Source organism: Macaca thibetana, chromosome 16 (genome assembly GCF_024542745.1).
Source record: "Macaca thibetana thibetana isolate TM-01 chromosome 16, ASM2454274v1, whole genome shotgun sequence".
In the NCBI taxonomy this organism is placed as follows: Eukaryota; Metazoa; Chordata; class Mammalia; order Primates; family Cercopithecidae; genus Macaca; species Macaca thibetana.
In genome coordinates, this window is record NC_065593.1 from 55,902,117 (window position 1) to 55,914,943 (window position 12,827).

The 12,827-nt window shown below is 50.2% G+C and overlaps 1 protein-coding gene across 19 annotated transcripts in view; it reads left to right on the forward strand.

Moving 5' to 3' along the window:
* MAPT (microtubule associated protein tau) overlaps positions 1–12,827 on the forward strand; it is a 131,366-nt gene that overhangs the window by 71,338 nt on the left and 47,201 nt on the right. For 11 of the 19 annotated variants that reach the window (XM_050763689.1, XM_050763692.1, XM_050763701.1 and 8 more), the window contains exons 3-5: positions 3,568–3,654; positions 6,079–6,165; positions 10,097–10,162. In XM_050763689.1, the coding sequence (XP_050619646.1) occupies positions 3,568–3,654; positions 6,079–6,165; positions 10,097–10,162 (240 nt within the window). The remainder of the gene's footprint in view (positions 1–3,567; positions 3,655–6,078; positions 6,166–10,096; positions 10,163–12,827) is intronic. The other 8 variants (XM_050763702.1, XM_050763705.1, XM_050763693.1 and 5 more) reach the window with 2 other exon arrangements.

Below are 12,827 nucleotides of genomic sequence, written 5' to 3' on the forward strand. Positions count from 1 at the left end.
TTTTGCACAGCCAGTGAACTGACAATGATCTTTTCGTACAACCAGAAAAAAAAAAAAAGCCCACCATTCTGAGTATGTGACTTCCATGTTCAAGATGTCTCATGTTCAGAAAGGCCCCTGGAAAAGGAGGAAGGGTATGAGCTGGGCACAAAGGGAGATCCTCTCAGCTGAGCTCCTCCCATCCAGACATTTTCCTGGACTTCCTATCCAATGACTTCCCTTAGCTTCTCATCAGCCACCCCTGCCTGCCCAGGAAGCTGGCAGATGTGGCCTTTTAACTGGGCACAGCTCTGTTCTATATCATATCAGGGCTCTGTTCCCAAGGAAGGTAGAGAGAATGGACACCAGGTGGACCCTCAGCAGTCTGTGCCACAGAGGGAGTGTTTGCAGTTTCCACACTAAAAGTCCCCATGTGCTTGACGGGATCTGTGACTACAACGTGATGCTTGACTTTTCCTCATATGACCAGAGCCACTTTGTCCATCTGGTGCAATGGTCAGCTACCTGCTAGGGGCCCTCCAGGATTCCCAGTTGATTCTATATCTGCATCACCACCATCAGCACTAAATAAAATACTCAAGTTCCTGCTGGTGAGCATGAGCAGTGCTACATTGGGCCCTTCAACCAAGGTGACAAGGACTGAAAATAATCACTGCCACTTATTGGGGGCTTCTCATCTGCCAGGCATGGTACAAAGTGCTTTAAATAAGCATTCAACAGTTTCATGCTGACAGAAGCCCTGTGAGCCAGTGGAGCTACTTCCATGCCCATTATACAAGGGAGAAAACTGAGGCAGAGGGAGGTTAGGTAATTCGGTCAGCATCACACAACCAATAGGTGGTGGAGCCAGGATTTGGGCCCCATCTGCCTGACTCTCTAGAGGCTCTGATCTATCCAGAGTTGAGTCTAAGCCATGAATAGGGCAATTAGAAAGCAGAGGAAACCCATTCAGCCACCATGTGCATGAGAGTGAGGAATTTCTGTCATACAGAGGGGAGTGAATTCACTGAGCTGAGAGCTGAGGAGCCACTGATCTGATGGCTGAGACACCACTGGGAAGACTGGAGAGGCTTTTCTGGGCATGCATTGCCAGGCACAGGAGAAGCTGAGGGAAGATGACTAAGAGGTACTGGCAAAGAACTCAGAAATTCTGATGGAAGCTTTACATGCTACCATCACATCCATCCATCTATCCACCCATCCATCCACCCATATCTTCCTCCATCCACCCAATCATACATACATCCAGTCATCTGTACACCACCCACCCATCCATCCATCCATCCATCCATCCATCCATCCATCCATCCATCCATTCATCCACTCCTTCATCCATCCCATCATCCATCCAATTATACATACATCCAATCATATATCTGTACATCATCCATTCTTCCCTCCATTCATCCATCCATCCACCCATCCCTTCCTTCATCCTTCTCATCATCCATCCAATCATACATATATCCAGTCATATATCTGTACATCACCAGCTCCATCTATCCATTTATCCATCCATCCTTTCTTTCATCCATCAATCATCCATCCATCATACATACATCCAACCATACATCTCTACATCATTCATTCTTCCATCGATTCATCCAATTATCCATCTATTCCTTCCTGTATCTATCCCATTATCCATTTGATCATACATACATCATCTATACATCATCCATTCATCCAACCATCCATTCATCCATCCATCCATCTACCCATATCTTCATCCAATCAATCATACATACATCCAATCATCTACACATCACCCATCCATCCATCCACCCACCCATCCATCCATCCATCCATCCATCCATCCATCCATCCATCCATCCAATCATCCAGTCGTATATTCAATTACACATCCATCCAATTATACATTCATACATGCATCTAATCATTCAATTATACATATACACATCCATATAATTATACATCCAATCATACCTCTATCCAATTATACATTCATACATCCAACTAATAAATTATTAATTCATATATCCATCCTTATAATTATACATCCATCTAATCATTCAGTAATTCACCCATCCATCCAGTCATCTATCCAATAATACATTCATCCAATCATCCATCCATCCATCCACCCATCCATCCATCCACCCATTCATCCATCCATCCATCCACCCACCCATCATGGTTTGAGCCATGATTTACTACCATGGTCCACTGTGGACAGCCCAGGTGGGATTGAATTGAAGAGAAGCCCAGGGCTGCCCCCATAAACATTTGGCTCCTTTACATCGATGAGAACTAGATCCACATGTATAAATCCTCATGATTTGAAGGTGCTTTTACCAACATTCACTCATGGGATTCTCCCAGCAGCTCTAGGAGGTAGAGTTGAGGTCATCTCACCCATTTTACAAATGAGGAAACAGAGGCCCTGAGAGGCAGGTCCAAGTCCACCTGACCAGAAAGAAGTGGAACTGGGACTTGAACCCAGCCATCTTGCCCCTTGGTCCCGTGCTCTCTAGCCTATAACTCCCGCTTCCTGGTAGGGCACCTCCAGGAGGACCCTATCGGCTGGCCCTGGGCCTGCCCTTGAGTCTTTTGCTGTGTGTGGCCATCCTTCCTCCCTCAGGAGAGTGTGTACTCCCAGAGCACAGACTGTATCTTCTGAGCATTTTGTCCCTTCCCAGTACCTAGCACTCAGCTCTGTATACATCAGGCTCTCAAGAAGTCTCAACCTTCCAGAGGGTAAGGTCTTGACCTGCTCTGCCCCGGATACTGCAGGATGCATTGATAAGCCCATAAAATAACCAGGGCAGATTGACTCCCAGTGGCCAAAGTACCACAGGGAAGGGACAATTCAGTCCTTCTAGGAGGAGGAAGTAGTTTTCTAATTTCTATTAAGCCAACAAAAGCTGCCTTACTAAGGGCATTATTGGTGGAGGGTGTGACTGTCAACCACTGTGATCATTTGGGCCTCTCTTGCCCAAGCTTCCCATTCTGAAAGGACAGTTTTCTTGTAGGTACCCATGGCTGCCATTTCAAATGTAACTCACAGCTTGTCCATCAGTCCTTGGAGATCTTTCTGTGGACGCTTGATGGCATCCAAACACCACCTAATGTCCACTTAGAAGTAAGCACCGTGTCTGCCCTGAGCTGACTCCTTTTCCAAGGAAGGGGTTGGATCTCTGAGTGTTTTCCTAGGTGTCTGCTTGTTAATTAATAGCAATGAACAAAGCAGAAGGTTCATGCGTAGCTGGGCTTTCTGGTATTTGCTGCCCGTTGACCAATGAAAGATAAACCTTTGCCTCAGGTGGCACCACTAGCTGGTTAAGAGGCACTTTCTCCTGTCACCCAGGAGCAAACGCACATCACCTGTGTCCTCGTCTGATGGCCCTGGTGTGGGGCACAGTCGTGTTGGCAGGGAGGGAGGTGGGGTTGGTCCCTTTTGTGGGTTTGTCACAAGGCCGTGTTCCAACTGTTTCCATGGGGAGCAATTTTCAGCTCCACAAGACACTGCTCCCCAGTTCCTCCTGAGATTAAAAGGGGGCGCTGGGGAGAGGCCACCGTTCTGAGGCCTCACCATGTGTGTTCCAGAATCTCCCCTGCAGACCCCCGCTGAGGATGGATCTGAGGAACTGGGCTCTGAAACCTCTGATGCTAAGAGCACTCCAACGGCGGAAGGTGGGCCCCGCTTCAGACGCCCCCTCCATGCCTCCAGCCTGTGCTTAGCTGTGCTTTGAGCCTCCCTCCTGGCTGCATCTGCTGCTCCCCCTGGCTGAGAAATGTGCTCACTCATTCGGTGCTTTGCAGGACAGTGTGGCGGGAGCTGAGCCCTGCTTCGATGCCTTGCTTGCTGGTGCTGAGCGTGGGCACCTTCATCCCATGTGTGCTCTGGAGGCAGCCACCCTTGGAGAGTCCCGCGCACAGCTCCACAAAACCCCGCTCCATACGATTGTCCTCCCATACCCCCTTCAAAAGCCCCCTCTTCTCTCTTTCTTCAGGGGCCAGCAGGTCCCAGAGCAGCCATTTGGCTGAGGGAAGGGGCAGGTCAGTGCACATCTGATCTTGGTTTAGTATCTTTCATTTTGGGGGCTCTGGGTGTGGCCTGGGCCTCTGGACTTTGGCCACGATGTTTGTTCCGGCCCTTCTAACCTGTCCTTTCCAGACACTCAGCATCTAGGTTATTAGGACTCACATACTTCCTGACGTGCTCCTCAGTCCTGATTTTGACCATCTTCTCTTGCTTCCCATCTGTATCAGTCAAGACTGCATTTGGCTGTAAGAAACAGAAACCCCAACTAACTGTGGCATTTACATGAAGAGGTATCAGATGCCTGAACTTGGCCAGCACCTCAAGGGTCACTGATGCTCTCCCGTCTTTATTTTCTGTCATCTTTAGTGGTTGGATTGTTGCCTCATGGTTACAAAGTGGCTGCTGCACTTCCAGGCATCACATCTGCCTTTGAAGCAGGAATGAGTTGCAAAGTAAAGTGGCCAAAAGGGCCCTGAAACTAAATGCGTCCCCTTAGGAAAACAGGAGTTTTCTTGCAAGTGGCAGTCTTCCACTTATGTCTCATCAGCCAGAGCTGGGTCTTATGGCCACCCCTTGCTGCAGGCAAGGCTAGGACATTGAGCATTTTGCCTTCCAGCCTCTTTAGCAGAATAAATCAAGGGAGAAGAATGTTAATAATGGCTTTCAAGTGACTAGTTGGCAGTATCTGCCCGTCTGTCTCTCCATCCTCCCCTTGGAGGTTCAAGGTTCCTTTCTTAGCACTTCTTCAGGCTCTGCACATTCATTTGGATCTTGTGTCTTGGGGTGAAAAACTTGCCCAAGTGTCTCTGCAAGCATCTACCTTTGGATGAATTTGGAAAGTGGCTGTCAAGTGCCTGCCCCTTGCTTGGTACAATGCTGCATCTTTAGAGGATGCAGCAGGCGTGGGCCTTGCTGCTGAGGTTCTTAGCCTCATAAGAATATCCAGGTTAGATTCTCTTGGCTCCTTCTTAGAGCTAGTGATGCAAGACACTTCCTGTTCATCTTGTCGGGATGGTTTTGCAAGTTGCCTGCCATCCTGAGAAAGTCTACAAAACGATGCCAGACCTCATGCCAGCTTCCCAAGCCTTGGCTCTCAGTGCTCCCTCAACAGTCTGGAAGAATCTCCCAAACAAGTCTCAATGCCCTCTGGACCCTGTGCAGGCGTGAGACTCAAGAGCACTGGCTCCCACCCCTGGTGGAGGGAGCCCTGCTGGGGCTGGGATCTTGCCTGGTTGCTCTGCCTGCACCCAAGACAACCATAATTAAAATGTCCTTCATTGAACTTGGAAAGCCTTCAAAGCTGACAACTCCTTACGTGTACCTGGAGTGGCCTGGGAGTGTGCCAGGGCATTGCTTGAGAGGAACACTGATTTGGAAGCGTTTACCTTGATGAGAGACTGACAGCAGCTCCTGGTAGCCGAGCTTTCCCTCCTGCCTCTGCTGTGAAGGTGGACCCATGCGACAGTCAAATGCCTGACTTTGGATAGGACCGGACCTATTTATTGCCATGCAAGGGACTCTGCATTTTTGAATTATGGGTCATGGGCTTGGAGACAGGGGTTAGAGCTGGGAGAAGTCTTGGAAGTCACCTAGAGAAGACACTGCCATTTTGCAGATGAGGAAACTGTCCAATCAAAATGGACCAAGGATTTGCCCAAAGTCTCACAGCAAAACCATAGCCCCCGCCCTAACCCCCCCAGTCCCCGTGCTGTCTCAGTTGTAATTCTCGCCTTAAGGATCAAATAGTTATGAGCAATCATCTGGTTTTCAGTATTCTTTTAAAATGCCTGGGGCCATGCCCAGCAGTCCCTTTCACTGGGGTTTAGACAGGGCTGCCGGGCTTTCCTGGTGGATGAGCTGGGCAGTTCATGAGCCAGTAGCACTCAGCAGCATGTCAGTGTGCTTCCTGGGGAGCTGGCAGCAGGGGCCTCAGGCCCTGCTTCAGGGCTGCTTTCTTGCATATGGCTGATCCCCTCCTCACTCCTCCTCCCTGCATTGCTCCTGCACAAGAAGCAAAGGTGATGGGCATGGCTCATCCTGGCTCCTCTAAGGTGGTTCTCGGTGGTTTCCAGATGTGACAGCGCCCTTAGTGGATGAGAGAGCTCCCGGCGAGCAGGCTGCCGCCCAGCCCCACATGGAGATCCCAGAAGGAACCACAGGTGAGGGTGAGCCCCAGAGACCCCCAGGCAGTCAAGGCCCTGCCCGGTGCCCCAGCTGACCTGCGACAGAAGTGAGGGCACTTTGCGTGTTCATCCTCCTGTGGGGCAGGAACATGGGTGGATTCTGGCTCCTGGGAATCTTGGGTTGTGAGTAGCTTGATGTCTTGGTGCCCAGCTACCTCCCTGGCTGCCTGCCAGCCTCTCAGAGCATTTAGGGCCTTCTGGACTTCTTCTAGACGCTCCTCATCTTGCCTCAGTCAGCGCATCAGTTCCAGGGAGTTCTCTGCAGGATTTTCTGGGGCAGGTGGTGGCAGACCCGTGCCTTCTTGGCACCTGAGGGCAGCCACCCTCCTGCTCAGACTGTCCGGCACAGGGCCACCTCCCAAGGGGTGGACCCAAAGATCACCTGAGCGCACAGAGGGTGCAGATGACTGGACCGCATCTTTTGGTGATCTTAATGAGGTGGTCCCAGAGGAGCTGAGACATGTGATCTAGCATCCAGTTCTGGGACTCTGTCTCCTTTTCAAACATATTCGTGTAGGACAGGCATGACGAGAATGCCTTGTCAACACGGGTGATGGGGAATTGATCGGACAGGGCGCTGGGCTCAAGGCTGCAGTCACCCAAGAGTGGCTCAGCTCCCCAGGCCCTAGGAAACGCCCGCACAGCCTGGAGCTCCTGGAGTCATTTCCTTCACGTCTCTTCACTGCACTTACGTAAAGATGCCAGCCATTGGTTTGGTGATTTGGAGGGTGCCCGGTTGCCCAACAAGAAATGCAGAAGAGGCCTAGACAGGATTTCATCAGCAATGGAGAGCAGGGAAGATGTGCCCAGAAAAGAGTTTCTTTTCCTTCCTAAAGATGGTGCTCCCTGCAGCTACTGGGGAAGCCTGCAGCGTTCTCTAGGGCTCTGTGTGTTGAGACCAGCCCCACCCTGGCCCCTTCTGAGTGCATTTCTGCTTTGTGACTTGATCCGTGAGGTCCCCTGAGATGGGCAGAGGGGATGTCCTCGAAGCTGGGGCAGAGCCTCATCCTTGAACGTGAAGGATGTTTGAAGACCGTGGCACGATCACGGGATGCGATCACGGGGAACTTCAGTTTCTCTCCTCCTCTCCCTTCAGTTATTTCACTGGGGGAAATCCCTCCCCTGCCCAGAATGAAAACTCTAGCCAACTCTTGACTTTTCCATCACTCCAAAGTAATTGAAAGTACGTTAGTCTCCACAGTGGCAAAACACAGTGTGCAAATGCTAAATAATTAGAACAGCCAGTCCCATGTGACAGTCAAAGCTTCTAACTCCATTCAAAGTTGCCGCCATTCCCCTTGGGGGCTGGCGGGGAAGGGAGGGGTAGGAGAAACAGGAAGGTTCTTACTGAGTCGGTCCTGGTGTGAGCCATGTCACACTCCCTGCATAGGTTTCAAGGAGATACTCTTTCTCTCTCTCTCCATGGGGACCTTATTTGAATTCTTCTAGACTCTTCCCCCAGCCTGCCATCTCCAGCTATCCTCCCCTGAAGAGCCCTTCCTCTGCACTGGATTCTGGTGGCCATGTCATCTCCTCGGCCCTGTGGGAGTCTGAAGATCTGGCTGCAGCCTCACCTCTGAGGTCCTGCTGGTTGCCACCTCTTAGACATGATCTGAGGCTCCCATGCACTCTCTCTGACCTGTGCCCACATGGGGCCCACGGGAAACATGCTGGCAAGCAAACTGTGGGTGTGCGGACAGTTCTCAGGACTGTAGCATCTGTCCTTTGCTCTGCCCCCAAAGCAAGGCCAGCCCATCTTCCATCTGAGAATGGGCAGATTCTCAGTGTTCCTTGGTGGGGCCCTGATCATAGACCACCAGGTCCCTAACCAGAGGGGACATGCACCACATGTCCTCAACGTATTGACTTGAAACATTGTACTGGGACTGTGATGGGGGTGGCCATGTAGCCACTCCCACCACCCCCAAGCCACTCTCTCCAAGGAAATCCTCCTAAAGATCCCTTTACACCCTCCGTGTGGTGGGGTGGTTCTAGAGTTGGGTGCATGTGTCTTCAGCTACTGACAATGCAGACCTTAGTTGGCACCTCGCTCTGGACCATCCTATTTGCTGTTCTTGGCGCTCCAGTGAAACTCCCCATGGGCCATCCAGTTAGGGTGCAGAGTGGCCACCCCCTTGCAGGATCCTGCCTTGCTGGAGAGCACAGGGCCCTCCTGGCTCTTGTAAAACATTCCGCAGGGTACAGAGAGGCCATTGGTGATGTGAGGTCCAACCTCCACTGTGCCCTCCCTCCCTCCTTGGTGTTTCCAAGCAGCTCCCTTGCTGGGGTCAAGCGGTGGCAAAGACAGCACAGCCTCCAATTTCTGACTCACGCCAGGCCCGGCTATCACAGCTCTGCGCTGGTGTGTGACAGCAAGGTGACTCACCCAGTGCCGTGGCAGTGACAGTGTCCAGGGAAGCCTCCACATGCTCTCTGTCTCAAGGACTCTGGCATTTAGTGGGATTTGCTGTCGCCCTGAGCCTTTCTACCATTGCCATCACCTTGTCAGAAACTCAGGCCGAATCTGCACTCAGAGCTGTGCCCAGGCAGTTGAGCCAACACTCGCTCAGTGATGTTGTTGCATGACAAGGCACTGTCACCACTGGGCCTCGTGGGCAGCGCAGTGTCGGCTGGATGGACCCGGAGGGTGTCTGTGTCATGCTAGTGCTAGTGATGGGAGCCCCCTGAGCCCATTGCCTACCCTCCCATCCCCTTAGCAGCTGCCTGGGGACAGCCAATGGCCTGGGTGTTTCTGAGGCTACCACATGGCTGCCAGGAACCTCGAGAACCTTTCTCTCCCTTGCCTACAGTCTTCACACAGGCCTGTGCTGGCCAGTGGTGGGGATCCAGCATTCCTGTCTTAGGTTCAGAGAGTGACTGACTCATTGCAGGCCTGGGAGATAAGACTGATGGCCCGACCAGCAACATGTATGCATTTCTCAGAGGCAGTGACCTCTATCACTGCCCTCAGGAAATGCTGGTGATTCTGGTGGCCTGAGGTCAATGCATGTCAACGTGGCCAACTTGCCTTATAAACTCTTCTTCTGGACAATTGCATGCATTGTCCTGTAACAGTGTCCTGTTGTTTATGATGCAGAAATTGGTGTTTTTAAAGCACGTTGATTTTGGTACTATTGATGTGGTCAGGAACTTTCTCAGTCTTTCTTGTTTGGGGTGAGCTGTGGCTTCCTAAACAGGAACCCAAGATACCCCCAAAAACTGCTCAGTAGCACTGCCAGCCTCCCTCTTACCAAGTAGCACCCATTCAGGGCATTCTGTGAAAGGCATTTACCCAGAAGTTGGGAGGAAGGAAACGTAACATTTTGGGGCACCTACCATATGCCAGGCACCAGGCTAAACGTGTTCACACAAATTCTCTTACTAACCCTCACCATCCTTCTACAAGACAAACTAGTATCTTCATCTGGGGTTCTAGATGAGGAAATGGAGGCTCAGAGAGGTTGAATGAATGCTGGTGCCTGGATACGAACTCCGTCTGCCTGACTCCACAACCCAGGCAAAGTCTTTCCTTGAACTTCCCAGCAGCCACTGCTTAGACACAGCCTCCACGACCACGGCTCAGCAGCAAACTGCTTCTCTGACCTCACTCAGCCTGTGTGTCCTTGTGGAGTGGGGCATTCAGGGCCCCAGTGGAGAAAGTCTTTCCTACTAGGTCATAGCCACACCTGCATGTGGGTGCTGTGCATTTTATTTAGTGAACTTTTACCACCAGCATCCTCAGCAATGACATTTGCAGAGAAGCCAGAGCTGAGGCACCTTAGTATTCTTGGGACGTGACTTTCCTGAATGTTTTAGGGAAAATACCAGAAGACACAGAGAGCTTGGTTTCTAGCAAACAATAACTGTTTTGCTTTTACCCCCCTTCATTTGCTGACACATACACCAGCTGAGGAAGCAGGCATCGGAGACACCCCCAGCCTGGAAGACGAAGCTGCTGGTCACGTGACCCAAGGTCAGTGAACTGGAATTGCCTGCCGTGACTTTGGGGTTGGGAGGAGGGACATGGGGTGGGCTCTGCCCTGAAAAGATCATTTAAATGGACCCGAGCCCTAATTCACAAATTCAGGAGATTTTAGGGAGTTGGTTCTTATCAAAGGTTGGCTACTCAGATATAGAAAGAGCCCTGGTGATTTTTTTCTAATATCATTTCTGGGCAATTCCTAAGGCATTTAGAGTTCTGAAAGACCTAGTCCGACCTGGGAGCTGAAAATGAATGTCTAACAGGAACTCTAGGCTGGGTATGGTGACTCACACCACTAATCCCAACACAGGCGGGCCGATCACCTGAGGTCAGGCGTTTGAGACCAGCCTGGCCAACATGGTGAATTCCTGTCTCACTACAAATAAAAAAATTAGCCAGGTGTCCATGCTGGCTAACACGGTGAAACCCATCTCTACTAAAAATACAAAAAATTAGCCAGGTGTGGTGGCGGGTGCCTGTTGTCCCAGCTACTCGGGAAGCTGAGGCAGGAGAATGGCCTGAACCCGGGAGGCGGAGCTTACAGTGAGCCGAGGTCGCGCCACTGCACTCCAGCCTGGGCGACAGAGCGAGACTCCATCTCAAAAAAAAAAAAAAAAAAAAAAAAAAAAAAAAATTAGCTGGGCGTGGTGGTGGGTGCCTGTAATCCCAGCTACTCAGGAGGCTGAGGCAGGACAATCGCTCGAACCCAAGAGGCGGACATTGCAGGGAGCCGAGATCATGCCATTGCACTCCAGCCTGGGCAACAAGAGCGAAACTCTGTCTCAAAAAGAAAAAAGAAACTCAAATACAGCGATTCTCACTGCAGGCTGCCCTCTGGCCGATCCAGGAGCAAGGCCTTAACCATGTCACCCCCAAGCGATTGCTTTTAAACTTTCTTCTCTGCAGCCTTCAACCCTTATGATTTTCTTCTCAGGTATCAGACTGCTGTGTTCAAGAAAGACAGCTTTGTGTAATCATTTATCATAAATATCTTAAGAACTTTAAAAATCCTAGAGATTCCTAACTTTAGGAAATGGGAGACCTGTGATACTGATATAATGTGGGCTGGGCTTGTTTTCTGTCATTTGCTAGATAAATGAACTTGAAAGCCTACTGTAAAATGTGGAAGCTTCTAGATTGCAAAAGGGCTGGGAAGATGCTGTTCTTTTCTCCTGAGTGATGGGCTCTGTCCAGTGTTCAGAGCTGCCTCTGAGGCCGTCTGATCCTAGAAGACTCTGCCTCGTTGAGGGAATTTTGAGGCCTAACTACACATTCCTGCCCCCAGAGAGGTCACAGCCTATAGCAGGCTGACGTTTCTCATCTCACATGGCACAGAAAGGCACATTTTCATTCTTAGGCTAACAAAGAGCTTCAAAAACTAGAAGCTTGGCTCCTGTTTCTTTTAGGTCATGTTTTTCAACTTAGGTAAAACTAGAGGTTTTGATAACGTATGACCTCTAGAAATCATTGCTTTCCATAAACAGAAGTGGATCTGAGTTTTTTCTACTGATTTTTAGTGCAGGCTATGTCTACATGCCCACAGAACATATTCCATGCAAGAGAAAAAGCCCAGGCCACCATCTTTGCTGGGAACTTGACTTTTGCGCTCACTGAATTTTAAGCTTTCTGACAGCAGCCTGGAATCATGGAGGGATAAAGTACCTATTAGTAAGATGGAAAAAGGTGTTTCAGGATGGAGCTGCAGTCTTTTGAGAGTAAGCCATGGGAAGGCCTGTATACGATGGGTGGGCTTTTCTTCTGTAAGTGTCTAGAGACCAGGCCTCCTGAAGAGGGCATGGGGGCTTAACTTACCTGGACTACTGTGTTTACAATACTCATTTATCTCGAACTCCTCCTAACCCCTGAGAATTGCTACATTTAATATTTGCTGAGTACTTCCTAGCATTCTCCCAACCAGGCTGGGTGCCGTGGCTCATGTCTGTAATCCCAGCACTTTGGGAGGCCAAGGCAGGCAGATTTCTTGAGGCCAGAAGTGTGAGACTAGCCTGGCTGACATCGTAAAATCCCATCTCTATTAAAAATACAAAAGTTAGCCGGGCATGGTGGTACACACCTGTAATCCCAGCTACATGGGAGGAATAGGAGGCAAGAGAGTTGCTACTGAGGCAGGAGAATTGCTTGAACCTGGGAGGTGGAGGTTGCTGTGAGCCGAGATCGTACCACTGCACTCCAGCCTGGGCGACAGAGTGAGTGAGAGTCTGTCTCAAAAAAAAAAAAAGAACGTTCTCCTAACCTGGCTTCTTCCTCCAGGGGTGTAATTAATCATGTCAGTTTCCTCATTGATACACACACACCCCCACACCTACACACGCTGTACAATCCTGTATCCATTACTTTTCAAGGTACGTTTACTATTTATGTTTGGGATCCTTGTCTCTTTTTTAATAGTGTTTCTTAAAGTCTTGTATTATATCAGAGTACTGTAACATCACAGTCAAGAGCACTCTAGTAAGCTCTAGGAGGAAAGCGCCTTCTGGAAGGCAGTGGAGACCTGTCCTGTTGGGGCAGCATAGGGGCAGCCCCTGTCTCTGGTCAGTTCTGGAGCTCAGGCTCAGGGTTTCCTGTAGGCTGCTCTTCCCAGAGACTGACCAAGGGCTCTCATAAGGCACCTGCAGGCCCTGTAAGAAGCAGAAGT